We start from the raw sequence: 26,261 nt of genomic DNA, 5'->3' as shown, positions 1-26,261 counted from the left end.
TTCCATTCAAACCTGATTTTCACATGGGGACAGGGAAAAGGCTAGCCCTTCATTTCGCTATGCCTCAATTCCCCAGCCACAAAAGAGGGATGTTACAAAGCAGATGAAGATACCACACACTTAGAACACATTCTAGACAGCAACTTTCTTTTGTGGTCCCACAACACTGCAGAAGCTTGGATCCAAGAGAGCACATTAAATCACGCTGTCCTTGTTCAGAGAGAACTGAAGGGAGTTTGGCCACTTGGAAGGTTTTGTTTTTTGTAACACTATTAAACACAAAGAAACCCAGAAGCTTGGCAGCCTATCCCACCATGTAAATCCATGTCTTTCTACATTACTAGGAAGTTCACTTGAGGTTAAAATCCTCTATGAAAATTTGGCTTATGAAATAACTTTTAATCACTACCCAAAGTCCTTTTTTCATCCTTACCCACTGTAGGTGATGAAAAAACTGGGATACTATTAGCCTTTGAGAAAGGCAAAAAAAAGTTTCAGGGGAGACTGCTTGCATGACCAGTAGGTTATACAGTGCATGACTGACACCTTTTATTGTTCAGGGAATTCCAGAGACTTCCATGTTGCTGTCACATAGAGCAACCACCCTAGGATTTTATTTTTTCTTACTGTGTCAAGTAAGCTGCAGGCTGTTAACCAAGTGTAATTGAATATCCATGCTAGTTTGGTTTAACAACTTAACATGCTTTAGTATAAAAGCCAATAGCTCCATTTACTAAGAAAGAAAACTCTAAAGACAGCCCAAAATGATGATATGATACAGAACTAGCTTAAGCTATGCTGATAGCTGAGAACAGCTAAATATCTATCAGTAGAAAAAGTTAACGCCCCTCAGGAAGCTGTCAGACCCAGGACTAACTGGCAGAAAGGATTGAGAACCTTCAGCAAAGTGCACAGATAGGCTATTCAACAACCCGTATAACTTTCTTTCACACCTCTCTCTCTCAGTATACTTATGTATAGGAAAGTAAATAGAGGGAGACATTAGAAATAGTTGTCACAACTCCTAATCCTACAGTTAATGAATCAGCTTTGCAGTAACCATGACAAACACCACCACTGTGCTTTGCAGTAGCTGCCTAGGCTTACCAAAGTAGACAAAAGGCAGTGGTGGGGTCTGTTTACTTTTACATTCTTTTTTTTTTTTTTTTGCTAGTTGGAAGGCTGCAGCTACAGAGCCGAGGTATTCTTGACTGTGCTGCTGTGGTTTTCATGTCTTTTACGTGGACATTTTGAAAAGAATGCAATTATGCAGTTATCTCAGTGCTCTATGCAATCCTACAAGATAGGCTTCTTTATGCTTGTATCACCCAAGTGATCTTCATGGAACAGAGAAGACACACTCAAGGAAAGTCAAGGAAAGTAACAGCAACTCCTGGTCTCAGCAGAGATGTCATCCAGTTCAACTTTTGATACTGTTCCAAAAATAGGTACAGCTCATCTATCTATTCTATATGAACAACTAGGGAACAAGTATAGGTGTACCAAGGAAGGAAAATACCCAAACTGCCTCATATAGCAAATACATCAAGCTGAACAGTATATTGAATTTCCTGAGATGTGTAAGGGAAGGAATAGATCCCTTTTACCATAGAAAGGATCTAAAGAAATTGAAAGTTTCTCATAACTACTCTTCATCAACCTGTTCCCTTGCATCTCCCCACTCCCTATACTCCCTATAAGCCTCAGCATCTATGCCCATTCAGGCACTGGTTGGCCAGCCCTGGGGCATAGGAAAACTGCCCTACCTAGTCATTCAACCCACCTCTCTACATTTTAAACAAATCAAAGCTTTAAAAAGAGGCATCACCATGATGAAAAAAGTGTTATAGGTGCAATTTACTTCTACCTTGCAATTTACTTCTCTTTCCAGAATTAGTGTTTAAGTGTTTCAGAAGATGCTGCTTTCTTGTAGCTAAGAGAGAGATTCACCATATTAGTGATTCTGCAAATGCCTTCAGACAGGAGAATTAACACCTACTGCAGGCAACATGATTGACTTGAATTACAGCACCACTACCATTCAGGAGCTTGACAGACACTAATTTTGGAAAGGTGTTTTGCATGGAAGAGTGGCAAAGTAAATGGAAGATTTAGTGTGTGCGGGTGTTACTTAGCAACCTACAGAACAAAACTTTAGGAGTAGCTAGAAAAAATACTAACTTAAAAGGATAAAGTTGTTTAATAGGTAGGAGCAGCAACCATGCTGCAGAGCCTTTTGAAATGAAACTCACTACTGTATACATGGACAGCAAACATCATACTAGCCATGCAACTGTGTGCCGTTTTCTTAAACTTAAGAGCAGTTTTCTCATCTTCCTTAAGCTTCCACTGGAGTACATATATTGTTAAGACAATACGCCTGGTGAGGAATCCCAGTGATATCTACGCCACTGGAAAAGTACTTCCTCAGGCTGAAGAAAAGAAAAAGGTGGTTGCTAGAGGGTTTCCAAGAGATTGCTCTACAACTCCGTGCCTTCCTATTTTCATAAATGTAAAATCCCCATTTTCATAAATTACTTGAATGTAGGACTAGAAGGTACTTTATGTAAGTTTGCAGATGACGCTAAATTGAGGGGAGCTGTTGACTCCAAGGAGTGAGAGGCCTTGCAGAGAAATCGTTACAAATTAGAGAGCTGGACAGTCACCAACCACATGAGGTTTAACAAGAGCAAGAGCCAGATTCTGCACCTGGGGAGGGACAATCACAGCTATATGTACAGACTGTGGGAAGAGAGGAGAGCAGCCCCACAGAAGGGGAGCTGGGGGTTCTGGTCAATTGCACAATTTCATACTAAGTTTTTTCTAAATAAGAAAACTATACTTTGATTTTGTTACTGCAGTAGTAGAAGCTTAATCAGTCTTGGTTTTTTTTTTGAAGAACCTTACAGAATATATGTCACTACCATGTATTAGTATGGCACCACATGCTTTTAAGTGCATCAAGGTCATACTAGGTGCGTCCTTTGAATCTTGATTTGCACAGAAAGAACATGCATAGCTAAGAAAGTAGTTCTTCGAGAGTTTAAAGGTATTCTTCACAGAACAGAGAAATAGTAAGCAGTGAAGCTTTCCTAGTAGTTATCTGGAGCTAGAAAGTAGAAGTATTGTTCTTCCTAGTATCAAGATTTAAACAGATATGAAGTCAAGACAGGAAGAAATATCAGTGGGAAGGTATTACATGAACTGAGAGGCAGCAGAAAATACAAGGTGAGAGTCCAACTGGCACTTAATAAACTGGTGAGATATCCAACTGACACTTAATTCTTATCTGCTTAGTGAATTGTACAGGAAAAAAAGTCAACCCTGAATTCTAAACTCTAAGCTCTGCCTTTTGGATACAGCTGAGTAATCCAGTAATTATCACCATTTACTGCCCTGACCTGGCTTCAGAGATGCTTTAATGAGATGGACAGCTCTGGACTCTTCATGTCATATTCTCCCCTCAGAAACAGAGGGCATGCTAGTCAGTCTACACCTGTGGTGACTACAGGCCTTGCACTTGTGAACATCACAGTGCAAGAGCATCATACAAATATGGCCAACATTACCGTTGGAAATAGAAACTCAAACCAAATGCCTGAGAAGTGGTATGTCACAGGACCTGGTTTCTTCCATTGAAGTTAAAAGAACTTCAAGCTGCTGTGAGAAGTTTAATCTGGAGTAGTAGTGGTACCCTCAGTTGCAGAGAGGGAGGGATAAGCATTCATGCCAGTTCCACCAGATTCCATGTAGAATAGAAGGAGGAACAAAGAACTATAACAAACAAACAGCATGGTAAAATGAGTAACCGTAAAATGAGTAACCATTTTTACATGCTTCCATTAGCTATAATGGACACTGAAAATAACTAAAGAACCTCAGAATAAGGTAGCAGTTTTTCTTTGTTTTAAAAGGTGCCTGCATATAAAAGCAAGTAGCATGACAGAAAAATAAAGAGGAACCAGAAGTACCTGCCCACAAAGGGGATTTCAACATTTTAAGTTTAACTGAAACACAGTGGGGAAGTGAAACTGAATAGGAGAGGGGGCTTGATGTTGAGCATTAGTGATCTGTGTTTGAATTGCTATACAGTGCTTTCTGTATGGTCAGTTAGGGCAGAATTACCTTATTCTGACATGAATCCTGAAAAGCTGAGCTGAACAACAATAAGCACAGAAACAAAGCAACACAATAAAAACTGCTGACATATTAACCCTATTGAAGCTAAACGAGCCACAGAAACATTGCAGAGAGGAATATATTATTGCTAATTTTATGAATATTGTGCATATGCTTGTCAAGATTTAGGAGGCTATATGGAGTGAAAAATCAGTAACAGCACTGAGAAAGTACAATAAAAAAAACACAAACACCACCGATCTAAGTTCTCACCAATTTTACAGTGTCAGAGACCTAGATGCTAACAGATTGGCGTTGAAGAAAACATGTAAAGTAGAGGACACACCTGTTCAATCTTGACAAGCAGTTTTCAAAGGTATATAGACAATCCAGTTGTTTCAATGGGGAAATCGCTATTTGCCAAAAATAATGTCTGTTGGCAAATGTCTGTACATTTTTATTTAAAACAGAAATGCAAAAGGTGAATATTTATTGAGCAAAGTTAGGCTGATAAAATATTCAGGGACCATCTACATTAGTTACTAACAGCTTTATGTTCCCTAGGTCCTATAAGACTCAGTAGAAACCTAGTTTAATACAGTGAATAGAAAGACACAGTTCTTTCCACCATCATTTTTATTTGTTTTTAAACAAAAAACAATTTTAAGTATAAGCACTCACTTTGGAACCCTTCTGCCTCTTGAAGTATTACTATTCAAATAAGAAAAACTAATTGTCTGCTGATCTTTAACAACCTATCAGTAATTCAGATAGATGGGCTTAATTTTAACCAAATCATACATTTCTTCGCTGCTTGAGTGGCCTTTATAACACTTCCAATGTCCATAGTCAAAGTGACACCAAGCCTGCCACTGAAGGGTTAGCAGTACAGCCATAGGCTGTACAAGCTTCCACATTTGCTACTGTGACTGCAGTCCAGGTATGACAGGACTACTATTCCAGGCCCAATCTTCTCAAATTCAAGCTGCCTGTTTTGTCACTGCACAGCTGGATACAGTACACAAGTGAATCATCCTAGTTTTGGTGCAGCTCAAGAATCAAGAGATCCAGCTGGTATCAACAGTCAAGACTTCTGTTAATCGTCCCCAATTATTTCTAGGCACTTTTTGTATAAGCAATGCTACTGTGTGCATAAACCATGCTACCTGTAATGTTCATTTGAAAAAACAGACATATGAAGAGCTCCCCACTACTTCCTTCTCCAACAAGGATTCCCTACATGTACAGCACATATATATATAATGCTCTCTGAAGTGAAAAAAAGTGAAGTACCACCAAGGCAAACTAATAGTTATGCATGCAGCATGCATTAGTTTTCACTTTAGAGACACCTGAACTTGGGTGTCTACAACACTTCAGTCCCCTGGAATCTTCTCCCTAACTAGCTTCAGACCCACCCTGGCTACTAGCTCTAGCTGACACCAGCTGGATCCCTTGAGCTGGAACAAGAAGTTAGGCAGCCACTGGACTTCAATTGCATTATTTTCCTCATACAAGATTAACAGAGACACAACTTGACCAAAAGAAAACACAAAACGTAGATAACCCTCCACTTTGTATTTCCAGGCAGCTGGAAACCCAGCAGACAATGTAGCTGTTGCTTAACAAACACAGAAATCTACATTGTATGCCAGGTTCATGCCCCAAACCTGGACAGTCTTCCCATACAAATGAAACAGCGGCTGTGCACACCACAGTTCACAGTACATTTCTTCCCCTAATATATAGCCACACAATCAGCCAAGATGCCTTTTTCAACACTTGTCCTTTGGTTAGAGTAGGTTAAAGATTCTTCATTCAGAACAGTGAAGTCCAAATTGTCTCTTTTTAAAAAAAGCTCAAATTTGCAAATATCAATCAGCTCAACTACTACAAGCCCCAAGAATAGGCTATGGAAAACATTGCTGCTTCCCAATACACAATATCCAGGTATTTAATCTGATTCCCACTGTGAGGTAGATCCATGAGATATCCAATCCTTTACTTGGGGCCACACCTCAGACGTTAACTTGTTAGCACTGTGAACTTGCTCTGCACCTAGGAGAGATGATAAAAATCCAACAAAAAGTCTAGATAGAAGATACGAGATGTCATCAGAGACCCAGTAGCCAGATGTAGCTGCTGATTGTAAGGACAGAATCTACACTGACTACTGAGCGATTGATGAGCAGCTACAAGTTCTGGGCTGACCGATCCACAGCGTTAGTCCAACATGACCTGCAGAAACAATTAGAAAAAAATCAGTGTAAGAAACATTTCTGTAGATAAGCCTTCTTATAGAGAGAATTTTCTACAGTTAATGTTCTACAAGAAATCTGTGTATAGTAAACAGAAAAGTGCCTTGCCAAGACAGAATCACTTCAGGTATGCAGTCATTAGCTTTTATAATTAACAAGCATTCACAGGGTGTTCCTGCAACTTTAATCTGAAATAACCTGTTTTCATCCTCATGTATTAGCAAAGAGCCAAAAGCAAATAAGAAACGCGCACAAATTTGAAGTAGACTAATAGTAGAACCAAGGTCACCTCAAGTCCCTCCTTAATCCTCAATGTAGTACAAGAAGCTGTGAATTTAAAAAACAAAACAGAAAAAAACATAGGCTGTTCTCACCCTGTCAGGAAGGGCATTAGGTAAATCAAAGTAAGTGCGAAGGCACAGAGGTAATCCTGAAATGGTGAAACATATCCCACATTGCATTAAGAAAAGTACAATTCCTACATAATTTAGCAGAGAAGGGGAGCTACGTAGAGTTAACTATTAGAGATCAGGGTTTTGAGTCTTGAGTCTGTGCATAAAAACTCAAGAACATACAGATTTTAAATCCTTTGTCTCTGGTGTCAACTGAAAGAATCCCAGCTCTTTTCAGAGCTGAACCTGTTATACTATACTGTAGCAAATCTGAGAACAGTCTGAATAGATGCATGTCTAACTTGACCTTCCAGTGGTGACTAAAATATACTTAAAGAACTCAAGAAATCAAGTGCTAAGATTTTACATGGCAAGGTCAATATCAATAAAGACAACCAAAAATGGTCAAATTAGAAAAGCTCATTAAATATTTTAAATATTTAATTAAAACATTTGGGAACTAGTGAGACTTTCAACTTTAATGACAGTATTTTAACAGTCACTGGCCCTCTAAACGTTTTTGCCGCCTTTTTTTAAATGCGGAATCATAACTGACTGCAAGAGTCTATCTACACATTTTTTAATTATTTAATCGCTTACAACAGTTTTACCAGATTATAGCCACAGTATCAGTGGTTACGGACTGGTCTACTGAAAAGCAATTAACTGGAACAGCTTGCTATCAAGTGCTTCTTTCTGGAAAGGAGAGGTTGCTGTTACATTCCCATTGTAGCAGCAGCACAGGAGATGCATGCATATCTTGCTGAACTTCTCCACAACGCATTTTCACAAACAGCATTTATTAAGCATGAATCAACATTACCTGATCCCCACACAGTACCTCTGCTAATCTTCAGACTTCGTACAACTAACAGCAGTTTGACAGCAGTGGGTATGTAGTGCTACCTCAAGCACAAGAGCAGCAGCCCTGAAGCTGAGGAAACAATGGGATTTCTGCTGGACAACTCTGATCTGCACAATTCATTTACTGCAAACTGCCCGCTTCTTCCTCCTTTTGTAGCCAATGCTTTCATGACACTTTCCTGCCTTCAATGCACCTCAAGACAAGCCACCCTCTCACTGCCACCTAAAAAAACCCCACGGCCCCTCTACTGGATTTTCACCATGACACAGCCTTGGGCTAGCCATTCCCACTGCCAGGGCGACAGTTCTAGCTTTCCCCTCAGTTACAGCCCAACAGCTTGCAAGAAGCAAGATTCATCTTTCCCCATGTAAGATAGGGTAAGGGTATTTTAATGAAAACTCTTCTCTTCCTATTTTATTATTAGCTATTCAGTCATTCTCAAGTTTTAGCCAGGGCCCTCAAATATAAGCCACCAGTAAGTGAAACAAGGGAAGTAGCAGCACCTTGAGCCTGGTCAACTCTCCTGGTAGGGAGCCTTTGCTGAGGGGCAGCCACAGGGTGGCATTTCCTAACCACCCCCAGACTGCTGAAGAAGCAGGGTATGCAAGTGTATGCAATATAGGAAAAGGTCACTGAGTGCCACAAAAGACAACAGGTAGCATCACTTCACATTAAGGGCTCTTGCAGGGATGAGAGGTTTGTGGCCACCCCAGAGATGCAAGAGCTTTTTCCTGTAGCATTGTGGACCCGCTCCGTGTGTACATAACATTAAGTCTCATTCTGTACCACAAGCCTGGGCCATGAATCCTCACAGCCAACTGAGCAGTGCCTGGGTTTGATATTTGTGCAAACAGGACTCTCACTGCCATGTGAGAAGGAAGAAACACCAAGTTACTTAAAAGAACCTACCACTTGTCATCTATAATATAAACAGGTAATGTTTTTGACACTGGTGAACTGTACTAATATGAAGGCTTATTGCCAAAAATGTAAGAGCCAACCTGGCCCCATCAAGTCAAAATTTGAAAAATGCTACTGGATGCATGCTATGCAGATACAAAGGCAGCTGACAAGAACATTTGTGAATCACTGCCTAACATACTCCTACCACCTTTACTTGCTGAATCAAGATATGTTTAATATGACAATGTTCTTAAAGTAGATCGATCGGCCAAGGCAAGGAAGATACTGATACACACAGCACTATACTTTTTCCAATTTGAATACAGACAATAACTTTTAAAAATCAAAATCCTAGCTGTTGCATTGATAGGAAAGAACAGACAGGTCCTTATCAATCACCTTTGCAGCAGGAGAGATTTACAACATGGACTAACACATTGCAAGAACAGGGCTGTCACTGACAGGTGTTAAATTCTGTAATGAGAAAGGGAAAAAGCTATTCAGAATGAAGAGCACAGAAGATAAGTAGGGAGGGAAATACCAATTACTTGGTTTTGAAAAATTGTTCTTCCCACGATGTTATTGCATTTGAAAAAAGTTGTGTTCTGGACAATGCTGCCACAGGTGTCAAGTGGACAAACACAAAGAAATAGGTGCCTTCTACTAGTTTGCTTAGGATCCATATTGCAATACTTGGAAGTGTGGCAGGGGATGCTTTACAGAAAGCAGTTGTATTAGTTTCAATAACTTCCTAAACAGAAAGTAATTATCTCTGCAAGTTCAGAGCTGACAGTTTCACCGAGTTTTAAAGTCATCACCAGGGACAGCCAAAATCTTGCATGTCAGTGCACTGGCACTGCAGTTTAAGAAATATTTCTCCATACTTAATGCACAATACAATGGAATTTCAGCATTCACCAAGCATGCCAAGAACTTTTAATTACCTAATATGAACTTAGGCAAATAGCCATTATGTCTTAAGTTCTGAATTCAGTGAAACAACTCAGTGCGTTGTTTCACCTGAGTAAGCATACTCTTTACAAAGGAAACGTGTAATTGTGGAGTTCAGCTATGCATTGCAATATGCACTACTTAATGAAAAAGGTAACCAAGGCAGTAACTCTGTAGAAAAGTAATGCACAACTTTTTTTTTTAAACCCAAGGTAATAATACAGAAGGTAAAACCAACATTAAATACAGGTGTCTAATTAAAACACATTCTTACGCACATAAATTCCTCTGCAGTTACATAATTACAGCAGAGCCAGGATATCTCTGCAGCAAAGCATGTTTCCAGTGATCCCAGCTTCTGCATACCTCAGACCCTGTGACTGCATTGGTCAAACCCATTCAGACCAGCTGATGGTCACTTGACTCTCCGCACTATTTATACATTGCTCCATGAAGTGAAGCTCCGATTGGACTGCACAGATTTACAAAAATCCTGCCCAAGACATTTTTAAAATTGCTCCACCAGAGAATACTAGTATGAGCAAGCCTAGGAGGTATACAGTTGGCACAGTCTTCTAAAACAACTTCCTACAGGCAAAACCACTTGCATTCTCAGAGGCCAAGTAACTAGCTTGTTTTTAAAGCTGCATTTATCAGCGATTAAAACACAGTTACCTTTAACCAGAACCTATTTCTGAGTTGACTTCATGGACAGTCTTTGAAGGATTTGAAACAAGTAGATAACTGGCTTCACAGTAAAATCCATAAAGGGTGCTGTAAAGACTTATTCTTTTATAGCACACAAAAAAAACACAAACAGATCAACTCAAAATAATCAGTTACATAGGCATAGATAAAATTTGTTTCATATGGAGTTAAACAAACATCCCCTGAAGTTAATGGGACATCTGAGCCTATACCTTTGAAGAGAGGTATAAAGTTGCCATGGAAGCATATAACCATGAATTAAGGTTCCTAAACTATATGCATCCATATGCTAGGAAGTAATAATATTCCCTTCTGTAACGTCTGCATCAGGACAACACTATTCTGCAAGCAAGTAGTACTGAATTATCATCTATTGTTTTTAAGGTCTCACACCCCTGTACGTTGCAACTGTCCACTGGATGGCAATAATACGAAAAACTGAATTAATTTATTCACCAAATTGCAGTAAGTTAGTTTATATAAGCAGCAGCAAACATTGCCAAGGAAGTCTGTTTAGGAGCATGGTGTCAGACAGCTTGCCAGAGGATTTCAGCTTGGCTCTTCGGGAGAAGCACAGAAGGCAGTTTTTCTGCACACCGGCAGTAGACGCAGCATTACAGAAACACCACCAGCTAGATCTGCTTGCGTGGACCCAAAACCAGCATTTCTAAGCATAAGGCAGGCTTACAGCGCAGGAGATTGCCAAAGCAGGAAAGAGGCGGGGTGGGAACGTAAAAAAAAAAAACAAACCCTCCCCCCCCACCAACCCGTGTACCCCTTGAGCTCCTCTCCCTAAGCCAGACCTACGCAAGGTGTGAGTCACAGACTGTCTGCAGCCCCCGTGTCTGCTCCATACGGTCGCCAGACACCGTGCATGTGTATGACGGGCGTACATCAGGGTATACTGCCTGCATGAAAGAGGCCCACCCAGCCATTAAGAGGCAAATAGCTGATGCTCATAGCACATCGATGTTGTTTTAGTAGAGACACTAAGCAAGATTCAACAGTGTCAGAGAATTACTTTATCAGATCATTAGCTAGCTTAAATATTTTTACAGCGTGCATGCACCTTGCAACAGCACACCCCCAGTATGCCAGATATTAACAATTTGACTAGCAATCCAACTGAAACATGAGCAGAAACTAAATGGGTTAAGCACACACTATATTTTTAGTGCAGATATGATTCAGCTGAGATTAAAAAAAGACCAAACACTACTCAACTCTGATGGCAGCTAAATTTACTCAGACAAGCCTCTCCCAATACCCCTAACAGGGCATAGTCTTTGATGCTTGGGCTCTAAAAGCCCAACTATGTCCCCGATATGCAATTCAATTTAAACTACTATATGGTTCAAACTTGCAAAGCATCTAGTCTTAGTGGAAAACAGGGGCCTTCATCTTTCATAATGCCATCATTCACTCATGGTGGATATCTCTGCACAGAGAATACTAGGGGAAGAAAATATCACTGAATTGGAACCTAGTGTATAAGTGAAAGCATATCAGGGATGAGACAAGTTTGATCCACGAGTCTGAGGACAAGCTGAATGGCAACAATTTTTAAGATTAAATTCCCAACTCTGACAGCACGATCCTTCTGTGTAGTCCTCAAGGACCTACTTTAAGGATAATTACTCTTCCAAGTGCAGTTAGTACTTACTTCAGAGAAGAACAACAGCATTCATGTGTTACTTGAACTTTGCAATAAAGGCACTTGATTATTCAGTTATGGAGATGACGCTACAAAGCCACCTGCTTCTGTATCACACCCTCACACGCAATAGGAGGGTGGTGAATATGAATTATTTGCTGTCCTGCTCCCCACCCTCTCCTCCTAATTACCTTACTGTCGAGTGAACTCAACTGGAAGAGGTAACTCCTCCAGCACATTCAGCCAGCTGCAATATGATGTTCACTACATTTATGCTGTAAACCAACTTAAACTATTTCCCATGACCTTATTATTCTTATAGGAAAACCAACTCTGTCCCCCAGGCAGACCTGTCTAATCTTGGGAAAAAAAGATAAAGACTACTTAAATATGAACTACAGACCAATTGTGAACCTTCAAGACAGGGAACCTGGACTATAGACATGGTTTGGACAGTGCCTTGCCTTATGAGTTAAAATGGACTTGATCCCCAAGGCAGGCAGTATGGCAACAGCCACCTTCCTTCTCCCCAGCAAGTGCTAAGACAATCCTCACTTGAATGAGAAGGAAAACATGTCCACACACAATTTCACACCTCTTATCTTACACAAGTTTTTTTTTCCTGGAAACACATGAGGCAAGTTACACAATGCATTAGGAAGGGTTGAGTGTTATGTTACTCACATGTACATTATGTGAATGTAGACTCTACAACTTCAATGAAAGGTACCTTTTAAGCAGATAATTTAAGACAGACATGAACAATGAGTATCTGGGAATATTCAAGTACTCAATGCTGGAAATGGGAGCACAACTCCAATTACAGCAGACACACCAAGTTAAGATCTCCAGAAACTCTGAAATTGCTGCTCTGAATAAGTATTCTCAAAGTTATTTACAAGATCAAGCCTATCAACAACATTAAAAAAGATCGCTGTTCTTAAGTGTTAATAAAAAATCTTTACAAAATAAATCTGAAAGCCAGTGACACATTTTATCTTGCCTGAAGATTATCACATGACAACAGCACGCTACTATGCCACAGAGACCTAAATGTGTACGTCTCTCCCACCGCTCACATGACTTTGCTTCCTTTAGACCATAAACAGCAAGCAGAAGTACACTCAGACAACAAGCAACAGGTACAATGCACTAAGAAACCTCCTAAAATAGACTCTTACTCTACAGAACCCGGTGCTAATATATTTACCACTGTTAATTAAATCTGGATGAAGTAATACACACCAGCAAGTCACATGCAGGTTACAAACAAACCCGCACAGCACTAGGTCTGCAATATTCCACATTTAACTTAAGTGAAAGCAGGAACTGTGGTGTCAGAAGGCATACAGCAGTGTCAAAGCTGATAAATGCTTCTAAAGATACTACGTTTCTTACTCCAAGTTGGTATTCCCAGGCATATTGTGGTAGAAGTCACAGTTCCAGCTTTAAAAATTAAAAAGCTGAGAATTTTTAAAACACAGACAGAGACTCCATAGGGAAACAAAGATTGTCTTACTGAAGCAACCATTTAAATGAAGATCCCTCTGTACCTTCCCCTGTACATAAATACACAAATACACATACACTTGCACTGGAGTGATGAGATCAGGTAAACATGGACAAACAAGTGCACTGACAGGGGAGAGAGATGGATGTCAGAACCACCCTAATGACATAGTTAAGCAGAAGGATCTATTTGGATCTGGGACTGTACTATATGGGCCATCAGTGAGTTATTTAATGAGGTTATTAACATCTGAGTGACACGTGCAAGTCAAAGCCAGAATGACCTCTCATGCTTGGCATCACAACAATAATGAAGAGATCAGCAAATAAGGGGCTGATTCCCCTTATTACAGTGCAAAAGCACTCTGTACATACTGATTGTAATCAGGAAGTTTTCACAAAGGGTCGCAATGATTAAGGCAAAGAGGCAGGAAAGTCCGGAACGGGTCTCAAGGATGCGAGAGATGATGACATTGCTACCACTACTGTTGATAAATTAAAGGCTACTTGTGACATTCAAAGATGATTTTGGCATAGTTTAACAGCCCAATACTAGGAGAAGCAGATGTACAGGATACTGAAGAAAACCCATAAAGCCACAACCTTAATAGGTCAAAAAGTATATGACCATATTGTAATATGGGACAGATTATGGGTTTAGCTTTTACTTTACCCCTTTCTCAGAAAGGGAAATACGAAACCTGGAAGAGAAGCGTGAACTTGTGGAAATATCTTGTGCAAGTGATATAACTACCATGAAACAGAAGAGAGGAAAAGCCAGCTGGAGAATCATCTCCCACAGCAAATATAACCTCCAGACCATTTCATCTACTCAGAATCTTGCCAAGATTATCCTCTAGTTTTTCCCATAGTGTGAACTAGTTTTAGGCCATCTCCAACAACAAAAAAAAAGGACAAAAATAACTAAGGACTGTTATATAAAACATAGCAGGAAAGAACTATGAAGTAGCTCTAGAATACTCAATTCATTGGGATAGAAAAACTCCAGAACCCTCAGGAATATCCAAATTAAATAATACATACAGCTCTGCAAGTAAGGCAAACAAATAGGAAGCAATATAACATTGGCTAAGGTGATCTTAGAATGAAGATTTAATTCAGGGCTGGCAGAGATGGTGATGAGGAGCTCACAGTACTGAGGAATGAATGTGGACTAACATACCCTGGGGTATTTGAAAAAGGATTCAAAGTGAAATCCTTAGCAGTATGAAATATCAGCAATCCACACAAGATTAAATATTTAATTACTATTAGATTTTGGTTATGACAGAACAGAGAACAATGGCAAAGTGCTCCCAGTTTTGAGCTGCATGTTTAATACATTAAACAATATCCACTACTGAAAGCTTTGAGAGAAACACTTCAATACTATAGCATGCAATGGCAGATGAGTTAATTCATTCTGCCATACAAGAAGCTGTTTTGAGAGTTACAAACTCTGCATTAAAACAGCAGTGCTTACTGGAGCTTCTCATGAGGACTCCCAACCTGGTCTGAATAAGCAGCGCTGCAAGGGTGGGTGAGATGCCCATGTTATACACAAAGACCTTCAGTCTCCAACTGAAAACCATCAAGAGCTCTGCCAAGAAGCAAGTATTCCTGATTCCTAACGCATACTTAGGAAAAACTCAAAACAGACTATCACTACAGGCTATGTTATAGGAGCGCGGGCTATATCTGACCTACTTCATCTAATTTGATTTACTGCAATGCACACTTATTAGGCACTGTTAAACTCAGCTGTTTTAAACTCAGCTGTTTAATACTTGGATTTAAAATAAGATGTCCTATCATGTATTCCTACTTCCAAGAGTAGAACAGAGCATGAACAAATCCTAGGAGCTCCTCTAGAAGGTTTTATTAGTTCTGGGAGATTTTGCTTTTTAAACTCCAAATATTTTTATTTTTAAGGTAATGCAAGTTAACTTCATTGTTCACAGTACACTACAGTAAACAAGAAAGCCTTTTTGAATCAGGCCTGTTCCAACTTAAATTTGTATCCCAAACTTTCCTCATTTTCTTTGGTAATAGAAAAAAATAAGTGATGGCAAAGTGTACTCTGAATGTAGAGTCTTTAAAAAAAGAAGTGTCCAAGCAGGGCCGTGAGGATGACCAAGAAAATATCCCACTGGGAAGACAAACATATTGCATGCCTGAATGCTATAAGCACTTCAAAAGCACAAAAAACTCAGAAGCAACTTGAGAGCAAATATGAATTACTAAGCAGGGGACGCAGACCGACCACTTCACGTGTGCATTCCATCAGTATTATGAATGAAGATTGTAATTCAGAACAGACGTGGTTTAATGAGTGAGGCTTCCTCTCTACTACTGCAAGACACACAGGCATAGGTATACCTATAGACATCTGTTTAGAAGTTGGTGGCAACCTTTGCGTTAAGCACAGAAGACAAATGATGGAGAGTTCCATATTCACTCACAGTGAAGTAGCTAAAGCAAGGTTACCTGAATAAAAGGAAAGGTATTTACCGCAAAATAAACTGTTAAAACAGTTAGAAGAACGTGTAAGATTCATTCCTGCAATTAAATTTAATCTTGGAAGAAAAAGTTAGAACTATACTCACATTACAGATCAAGATGACAGTAAGACAACTTAAATTTGGCCATATTAAAATTCAGCTCTCACACTGTATACTTTCGTTCTTAATATCAAAGGAATAGAAGAAAGAATAAAGATAAAGAATAAAGATATTTTTGTAGTATAATAACAAAGAAATTCTAACTATTAAAGAATATTTCAAAAACCACCAGATGAATTTGTCCCGATAACCCATCCAGTAAAGTTTAGATACCCTGATATTTTGTAATGTACAGCAATAACACGTGAACTATTGTCAGACTGCCAGTATCATTAATCCTTGCTTTTCTAAAGGTGAGGGGGGGGAATATGCACATGAATGCTTCTGACAGGCAGCAAGGAAGATGGGTACTCTTGACTTTCTGCTCTACATCTGCTTATGGCATCATCAACTCAGATTGTCTTATTTCTCTTCATTTCTCTACCCATAAAATATTCACAAGTACTACTGTGGACATGTGAAATAAGGCATGAAACAATTTCTTTACTGTAGCCTGTCAAAAAACACTAACACATTCAGCCTTACGCTTCGAGTCATTTACTACCTTTTGAGTTATGGATAGCACTGCTTTGCCACTCTTCGTAGTTCATACCTATACAGCACAATTACCACTCTACACTTGATGCACAGGGTTCCAGGTAAGAGACCTGGAACTTACACGTTTTCTAACACATTTAAAACATTTTCCTATCATCTGCATAGCAGCATTTGCTTCTGAAGGAAGCGTACATCGCCACTTACAGACTTGAGGAGTCAACTATTTGCTTTACCATGTCACTAGAGTAGCCTTCAAAAGGCTGTCAGAGGAAGTTTCTTCATTTTGTTGGCAGAACGCCTCATGCAGCATCACTGGGTAACCGATGGGGAAATCCAATGAGCTACATGAATACAAACATCAGCACAAGATAACAATTCGATGGTAGAGTTGCACATAGCGATGACTAGAGGAAATGTATTAAAACAGTCATTTTTGGAGATAACTCCAGAGCTCAAATCCTGGTATATTCATAGCCTGCATGATGTGTACATAATCACAAGTACTATATCTACAAAAAAATCCACTGCATTAGTCAGACAACTGGAAAGATGTTTAAAAAAACATTCTAAATAGGCAAAGATTTAGAGTACAAGGCATTTTCAGTGAAAATAATCCATTTGACATCTCAAAAGAAAAAAGATCCCTTTTAATAATTGATGCCTTCAGAAGAGCTTATTCAGCTAAAGGTACATATTAAATCCTAGGAGGTATAGTGGGAGTAAAGTGTTTTGTACCACATCTTGCCATAACAACAGGGAAATAACACTACAGATCCTAGTGAGTTTAACCACTTTCAGCATTACTTAAATATGTGCTGAACAATTAGATGTGGCTTCGAATTTGTCAGAAGCTGTTTCGAACTACGCATCTATCTGACGTACCACCAGTGAAGCAGTGAATCAGTCACACACAGAAGCATCATTGGAAATTCTCCTGAAAAATAGCTGAGCACTTAATCTCAAGTGCAAGAAGTGCAAGCTGCGAGTAAAGATGTAAACCGATGCAAACAACCATTCCCATCCAGCAGGGCTCTAGGTCTGTTAGTGGCAGGACAAGGAGTTCAAAGTTCACTTTCACAGTTGATGTGGGTTTCCTTTAAGATGCCTGGAAAATGACTATGTTGACCACATCCACATTCTGAAATACTTTTTTGAGAACTCCTAACGAAGCTTCAGCCAAAGGAACAGGAACTGACTCATTTGTACAGTACCCATCCACTGCACACTCACTCAAGTGTGTGCCTAAGATGCACGTGGGCAGAAATAAAGCCATCAAGATTCACATTGTATTTGAGACTACAGCTAGAGATTTTGTACCGACACAACAGCACTCAGCTTGAAGGTGTTTTCACAACCTATCTTTATTGCCACAGACTGCTGCTTACTGTCAGCATCAGCTCTACCGCTTCTGAACACGAGTTTATGTGCAGAACTAAAAAACAGGAGTTATTTGCAACTCAAACTGGCCATGAACAAAGAGGTAAAGACAAATGAGCTAGCATTTCTATCGCAACCTATGCATAGCATGAAAAAAGATCAAGTGTACCATTACAAATGGAGTGACTGTAGATGCTGTGTGTGAATTGGCTCTTTCTTAAGTATGTTTTATGGCATGACAAAACAGTTGAGAAAATTAAACTTGGCATCCAACAAATCATTCCAATAAATCCAATTCACTCAGTCTTCAATGCATGGGAAAACAGCGTGCAGTGAAGGAGGCTCTGTACAGAAGGACATGCGTACTACCAAGTATCAGTGGAGGGCTCTTAGCTATGTATAGACTTGCAGAAAACAGGCATCCCATTTAAAAGTCAACTTTCTACAAAATAGGTGTGCCACTAAGCCATTGTTTAAACCCACCGAAACTGCACTGAATCATTTCCCTGAATAGCATCACAATGAAGTGGGTGTGTTGTTTTTAAATCAAGGTGTCTAAACGATTTAACAATTTTGATTACCAGCATGTCCCAAAAAGCCCACTAAATTCCATAAAATTGCATATATAAACAAGATGCCAAAGAAGCAGCTCTGCACCAAACAAATTAGGAAGGTAAATACTGGATTCCAGAAAGAAAAACAACTGCAGCCTGACTGCAGAACCAAACTATTCAGAATATCCATTAGCACCTTTGCTGAGCATGTCTAACAACTGGCTTTCTGAACTGAACACTGTCCTTAAAAAAGTTAACCTGACATCTCAGGAATAGTTTTCCAAATGCTTGTGGCTCTCCAAGGTGTCACAAAGAAGCAGCTTTATCTACAGCATAAAAGTATTTTCTTTTTCCTCTCTAAAGGAAAATTTGACTAAGCTTCCCTGCCTGTATCTAGGCACTTTTTAAATCGATGTGCACTTCTGTAGTATTGCATACTGCTCCTCTACCACAGAATTATTTACTCAACTTCAGCCAAGAAATTAGTAAGTTCCAGTTGACCAATTTTCAGGTAGCAAAGTGATATTAAAAATACCCAAACCAAGCCAGTCACAGTCCCTAACGTTACTCATCATCAAGGGGGCACTCTGGCAACAAGATGCAACTCTTCAGGCAGAAACTTCTGGGGAAAACACACCACTCAGGTTGTTAATAAAGCTTTTTTCCCCTCCCTACCAGATCAGATAGGCACAGAGCATCTGCTAGCTTCATCTGAGAAGACCTGCCACTTGAGAGTTGAGAGGCAATTAGAGTTTTATTCAAATATAATGCCATCTTCTGCACTCATTTTCTATGTACAGTCCAATATTTATCTTTTCCAGAGCAATCTTTGATATAGTAGTGCTACTACAACACATTTCCAAGAAAGAAACATCTGCATAGGATAACCGTCATTTTCATCACAAGACAAACAAGTGGTACATCTGTTTTATTACTTAAAGGTACCTCCCAATAATAACTTTGCTGCTGTTATGAATGTAACTACTAAAAGATGTCACCTTTCACACTCACAAGCGAGCCATTTTTCCATGTCATTCTGCCCACCGAAAGTGGCCAAACAAAACCCACAAGGCAGCTGCAACCTCAAGCATCATCCTGATGTCAGTATACTTTCTCTAACACTAGGTGGATTTCAGACATACCCAGTGGTTCATTCCTTCCACAGCCTCAAACCCATTGTCAGAAAGCACTCTGGTTTTCTGAACATGAAGTGAGATTTTTTGCCATCCCTAGCTCCAGCTGCAGTATTACACAAGTTCTTAGCAAGACCTGTTTAACAGTTAATTTCTCCATTAACAGTTTGAGTCATTCCAGAGAGGCAGGTGATCACTGAGGTGACGCGATGACAACTAGGAGTCTCGCTCACATTGCACCTGTTTGACCAAGTGTAGCATTTTTACCTTCATGTATGTCTCTAGAACGTATCATATGCTTGGGTACCAACCATTCCAACCTTTCAGAAGTTCGGCCAGTGCAAAACCAAGTTAAACCCCTGGATGTGACAACAGTGCAGAATACCAAACAACTGGTGGACTTGAAGTGAGCAACACCGCTAAAGAAAAATAAATCAACCACATAAAACTTCCACCAAAAGATTGCCTCCATCAGGCAGCAGACCGGCAGCAGAGTGGAAACCAACCAGTCACTTGACTTCCAGTTCCTCACCCCAGCCACGAGGCACATCTTCTTGTCCGCTCACAATGACAATTACTTCCAGGTGTTAATGACACTGCACTGCAGCACAGCTTAGCAGGCACCTACTGACTGAAGGTCAAAAACCTTTTAAGGATGCTCAGAAACCGGAAGAAAAACTCCCTTAAGCAAGGAGCAGGGCAGTTCCCTGACAAAGCGGTTTTGTAGCCCTTACTGCAGTTTTTCCCCTCCCAGAGTTTCCAATACCACATTCTCCCTGCATCCTATTTGGGCTTTCCCTATCACAACTGCAAACACTATTATGCAATGCACTGCGTTTCCTATAGTTTCCGGAAGAAAGAGTAAACATTGGATTTCATCCTCATTCCACAGCTGCTTGCGGGGAGGGAGGCCTCCCATGCACTCCTTCCTCCCCTGAGGAATTTGGTCGGAGGGGCAGAGCTCTCCCAGCCACAGCTCCAGCTCAGCTGCAGCAGCTTGGCTGCTCCAGCTGCCCACCACAAAACCTCACCGGTAGGATCAGGCGCTTTGCCTGCCTGTCATTTTGTGCCCCAGGTACCTGCTCGCTCAGGAAGCTGGCACCCTGGAGGCTGGCCTTGCTGTTGCTAGAGATAAGTTGGAAACGCCGCGATTACTGACAACAAACTTCACAGTTTTTTCATTCACTGGGGTCTATGTCAAGTGTGGACACTTCATTCCTGAGGCTCATTAGTAACCACAATGCAAATTGATTAACACTAGTACACACACTCAGAGCACACAGTAACCAGCAGAACACACTATTACTCATCTATTTCTTTAGAAGTCAGTGCTCTACCAAGTACCTAAGGAAACACCCTCAAGCTTTGGAAAATATACTTAAATTTAACCGATTCAGAAAGAATTGTGCACTGATAAATGATTAGTGATACTACAGACAGATCCACTGATGATGTGTATATACTTATTATACCTCATATATAATTTCATTTTGAAATTTAACTAAGGCCGTAAGTTTGAAGAGTTAGGAATTTGTTGATGCTAAGTAAGGCTCCCTCCCATGCAAAGGTTTTCATCTTGTTAACTAGCAAATTTGGTCAGAACTTTACCAACTTGCAAGATTTGCTTGGGAAATTAATTCTCCTATATGTTAACTTAAAGAAATAGTTCAAGAAAACAAATCATTGGTTCTTTCCTTTTTTTTTTTTTTTTAAAGATGCTTCCTAAAGTGATTAGAAAGGCTAAGCGTTCCATTCCATCACATTCCTGAATTCTTCAGACAACCCCTCTGCCCCTTTTTATACAAAAGCAGGAGTGTTATCTATGTTCATGTTCACATGATCATCTCCCATTCAAAGCATTTGAATCCCATCCTGTAAAGTGTACCTCTGAATGCTGAACCTTCCTTATCACAAGATCATAGCTTTCAACTAAGCCTGAAATTTGAAGTGAGATACTTCCTTAATGTTTGTACACAATCAGTTTGTTTTTAAATGTTTTCAATGGTGTTATGTAAAGTTTTGTTTTGTTTAACTTCTGTTCCCCTCCCCAATGCAAATTAAGACAACAAAGCAAAACAGGCCCCTCAAAACCACAACAACTCCAAGTATTTTCAAGTGAAGATACAGGCAACATTTGCTAGCAGAAACCATTTCATGTTTATCGCCCAACCACACACTTGCTAGGCAAGGGCAGCAAAAGATTAGTAGAATACAAATATTTAATTATTCACAAGTCATCCAGACCTGTGACGTTTTCCTTAAGGTGTGAACAGCTGGCTGCAAAATTTAGACCAGATGTTGCTCTTAAAATGAGCACTGATTTATAAACAGTTTCACCATGACCAAGACAGCTACAAAAGTGCACAGCACTATGCACCTATTTATAGTGGATGTTTCTGACAGTGAAGAAAAATGAAACATCTGGTGCAAGATGATTATGAAACAGATAAATCTCATCACCTAATAACTGCAGAGCACGACATTTCAGTAACACAAGCAAACGTGCAAGGAGGAAACCAACAGTCCTCGGGAAGACACTCACATGCAGCGGGCATGGTTATTGTAAAGATGTAGTTTAGAATTACCACGAAAAGACCAACAGAATTCTTTTCAAGCTGTTGATGTTAACTTCGCATTATTCAGAGAGCAACTCCAGGCTGCAGATTCACCAGGGGAGTAGCATCACTGTCTGACATTAAATGCAAGCATGCGCTGTGGTAGCACAAATAAACATCTATGCATTCAGACTTTTTTTTTGCACACATACACCCCACCTGCAAAGACCTTTGGAAACACCAAGAAGTTATCAACATGGACATGTGCACTGAGAGTTTGGCATGGCTGGATGTCAAGAAAAAGCCAAAAGTTTTAATTTATGCAGATATTATATTAGGGTAAGATCATGACTTCTTGGTGCCATCACTAAGATAACAGCGAAAACTGCAACAGAACTGCTCTGGCCTAGAAAACATTTCTTGAGTGAACATGAGAAGAGACCAACCATAATGCGGTTTAACAAAGAAAGCATATTTTGCAAATAGGTAAGAATCTGAACAGTAGTATACCAGAAGTATGTATCTCCATCCCAGAAAAGTATTGCCTTCTCATTTTTTTTCTAGGCTATAGTTCTGTCAGATAATCAGTTTACCTGGTTCAATACCCCATGATATAATGCACAGTATAGCATACTTCCTCTAAAGAACAGCTACCATTTCTTCCCTAAACAAAGATGCTTGTTATCCAGCTGTTCTGTACCATCATCACTCAAGGGTGAAATTTTTCACCTTTAGAAAGAAATCTCACTCTCTAGAAACAGCATTATTTCTAGGAGACTGCAGACAGTGCCCTCCTGTGAGCCATACCTAGTCCCACCTTTTCCTGGTGATTACCATTATCTTAGCTGATTTCAGCAGGTCTGAGCTCTATTCAGACAACAAGATGATTAAGTTCAAGACAGTGGGGGGATATACCAGCATGCAAGTACAGTAGCTTGAAAATAGGGTACAGTCCCTTCTCCTTGGGCAACTGGTTGCAGTTCAAATTTATCACTAGGAATAGTCAGGTTAGGCAGTGCCTTTATTTTTAGGCAGACCAACAGAAGGCAAGCTTTCTTGCACAGAGCTGCATCATATTCCTGTATGAGGTATCTTTAAGAACAAATTAGAAATACAACCACCAAAATTGGCTTAAAAACAGTTAACTTAACCCTCAGGGCAGGGTGATGGTCCTCCAAAGAACCTCTTATATGCCATGTAGTTCCTTCACTTTCAAGCCTTGTATTTGTAGGTCATCAGTCCACAATCAGCTTCAAAAACATGCAACCATTATGCACTGTTTCTTGAGTGAATTCATTCCTAAACTTTGCTTCATTAATCTCAGCCATAAGAGAAGCTTCACCTTCTGTCCTGTGACTGCTGAACTTCTGAGATACTGATGGCTTCTGCTATTTGTACCTATACATCACATACTTAAATCTAAACTGCTTATCAACCTTAGGAGCAATACACGATATTCATAGAAGCAAGTTAATGATGATGCTTTGACATTACCAACTGAACCAGCTGTAATTACATTTATCCTATGTGCAAGAGACAGAAGTATTTAGACATATATTCCACCTCAGTCTGCCCCACATCCAGTATCTTACGCTTCACTTTTATTGTGCAGAGAATGTCCAATAAGATACTTAAAGCTGTATTAACAGCCTATCACAAGTCTATGCATGTGCCATGTCTTACACGTGTTTTGAAAGGTGTTCTCTCTATCTCACAAACCCCAAGCAAACAAGTAACATCAGTTCTACTTATCACAGCAAGAGCTGGAAAGTTATTTGTAAGAACAAATCAAGGCAGATGTAATAGCCTGATTGCCCCCCTGGGAGAACTACTGCAGTTATATTACACTGCATTTCTAACAGTTATAGGTGCAGAAGAACCATCTGCAGTACTAAAGTTACAGCTGGGTGAACAAAATGTTTCTGCATTTATATAGCATGACTTCCACGTCAAGAATCCAGTTTTCAAACTTCAGCAAAGGCAGAAGAACATAAAGAGGAGAAGATCTTGCAACTCGAAGAACTACAGTCAAGGCGAGTACACTAAGGGGCAACTCACTCTTCCTTTTCACTAAATAATAATAAACTTAACACATCTTCAGAGACTGGAAACATGTGTCCTTGCCTATTGAAAGCTTTCCCCGAATTACAGGTATCTGAAGGTATAACTGCTAACCCCAGAATAATTCCTAGGAAGAAAAATGAATAATGTTTTAAGAAGTAATAAACCATGATACCTGACAAAATGCTTCCCCCCGCCCCAACATTTTAACAGGAAAAAAAAGTCTATTCAGACATTGAAGTGACTTATATAATCTAACCAGTTCAAGATGCTCTCGGGGTGGGAGGTGTCACACACCACGCACTGGAAGTTTCCGTAAGTCACTGCAACTATCAGAAGGATTTCTGATATCCATGACCTGAAAAATGATTTGGTTGGAAAAAAACATCTACACCCAGGATACGTGTGTGAACAAGGAGCAACGTGGCACACAAGAATATTGATATTAAATCAAAACTAATAAGGAGTGCAGAATTTGCTTTTATTTGACAGTTCTGGGTGGCACTACTCAATACTGCTGTATCTTACAGGCAAGCACCCTCCACACGTTTGCACCCTCTTGCCGTCCACATAAACAAAACATTTTAAGGACTCAATCGACTACTGCAGTGCTACCAAACAGTTCTAAACCAAGGACAGAAGCGACCCAGCCACGTACTCCTTTCAGTATTTGAGATGCCAGCTGACGCAAACTATAACTGCTGACATACAAAAAGCCAGTTTTACTTATTTCCCATATCTGCCCTTCTCTACATTAGTGAAGAAGCACCACCACCACTTGCAATAATTACTGAAAATGACTATTACGATATATTGAAAAATCTGCCCATAACAGTTTTCATTTCAGGTTTTTCCCCCTCCCAGTATTTTCTGATTCCAAATACTTTCTTTTTAGAACAAACATTTTCATCACATATGTTCACAGAAAAACAGCAAAAACATACTAACAGAATTAGCGCAAAATGTGGTTTTGCATGAGATCATATACTACAAAACGTATGATTTTTTTTTTAATGAATAAACTGGAACAGTCAACAGTATGACACAAACCAAAATACAAGTAACAGACATGATCTAAACAGAATTAGACTGGAACATGTTTGTTTAATTCCTGAAATTTCAGTTTACGCTTAAATCAGTCACTCTTCACCTCATACAAGTATTTCAAAACAGGTGAGTAAACCCCAGTGGGAGGTTGCTAATCATTTTATTAAGATATGACAAATCCATTAGAGTTGTATTTTCCTCAAGCTTTGGATATTCAAGCAGAGTAGTATGTGCTTTGTATTTTCGGGAGGGTGAGGGGAAGGGAGGGGGGAACCTCTGGCAAGAATGCTAACCTTATGAATTCTTCCTCTGGAATTTTAATTGGTAAATCTATAAGTAAAAACGTACCCAGCTGCAGAGAGCTGCTCCCCAGCCCCAAGACGATCACAGGACCTCAGAGCAGTTTGCTCAAGACTGAAAAGAGCCCTTTCCTCAGGTGGTGCGAGCCACACCTTAGCTAAGAAGGAGACTTTGATAGCAGAAGTCGGGTTGCACTCTTCCCCATTTGCTAAGGCACGGTGCCTTTAGAAGACACGGTTATCTTGAAATCTATTCTTTTTATTGCTTCTCTTATTAGACGTTTCCTACTCATTTTTACTATAAATTTAGCTACACAGCAACCTTGAGCTCTATTTTTATATAAAGCATTGTTCAAAGAGCTTCCGAAAATTGTATTAGGAAAGAGAGAAAGGCCTTTGAACAATTAAGACAAACTTCATAGCAGAAATGTAATCTCAACACTAAATAATTCACTAAATAGTTACCCCCCCTTTTTTAGCCTTCATCAGAGGAATCGAGGGACTTAAAACAAGAGCTTTAGAACTAAGAAAACCTGGAATGTCACCCAGAGCATGCTCTCATTTAACCTGCAACCAAAGTGCTTTCCTAAACACATCTTGAAGAAGTTACAGCCCAAAAAGAAAGTAAAAATAAAACTCACAAGTTTAACAGATTTGAAACGCGAGTTACGGCTTCCAGACGATATACTCGCTCTTCACTTTATCAAGCAACAGGCAA

The 26,261-nt window shown here is 39.7% G+C and overlaps 1 protein-coding gene across 1 annotated transcript in view; it reads right to left on the bottom strand.

Moving 5' to 3' along the window:
* Window positions 1-1,150: 1,150 nt before the first annotated feature.
* The window catches only part of LOC118247801 (uncharacterized), a 97,815-nt gene continuing 72,704 nt past the window's right edge, over window positions 1,151-26,261 (bottom strand). Inside the window, exon 6 of the mRNA XM_035546064.2 lies at window positions 1,151-6,357. Coding sequence (XP_035401957.1) covers window positions 6,312-6,357 — 46 coding nt within the window. The 3' untranslated portion in view covers window positions 1,151-6,311. The remainder of the gene's footprint in view (window positions 6,358-26,261) is intronic.

Source organism: Cygnus atratus, chromosome 1, assembly GCF_013377495.2.
Source record: "Cygnus atratus isolate AKBS03 ecotype Queensland, Australia chromosome 1, CAtr_DNAZoo_HiC_assembly, whole genome shotgun sequence".
Lineage (NCBI taxonomy): Eukaryota > Metazoa > Chordata > Aves > Anseriformes > Anatidae > Cygnus > Cygnus atratus.
The sequence above is the reverse complement of the archived record's forward strand: the minus strand, read 5'-3'. Positions and strand labels throughout refer to the sequence as shown.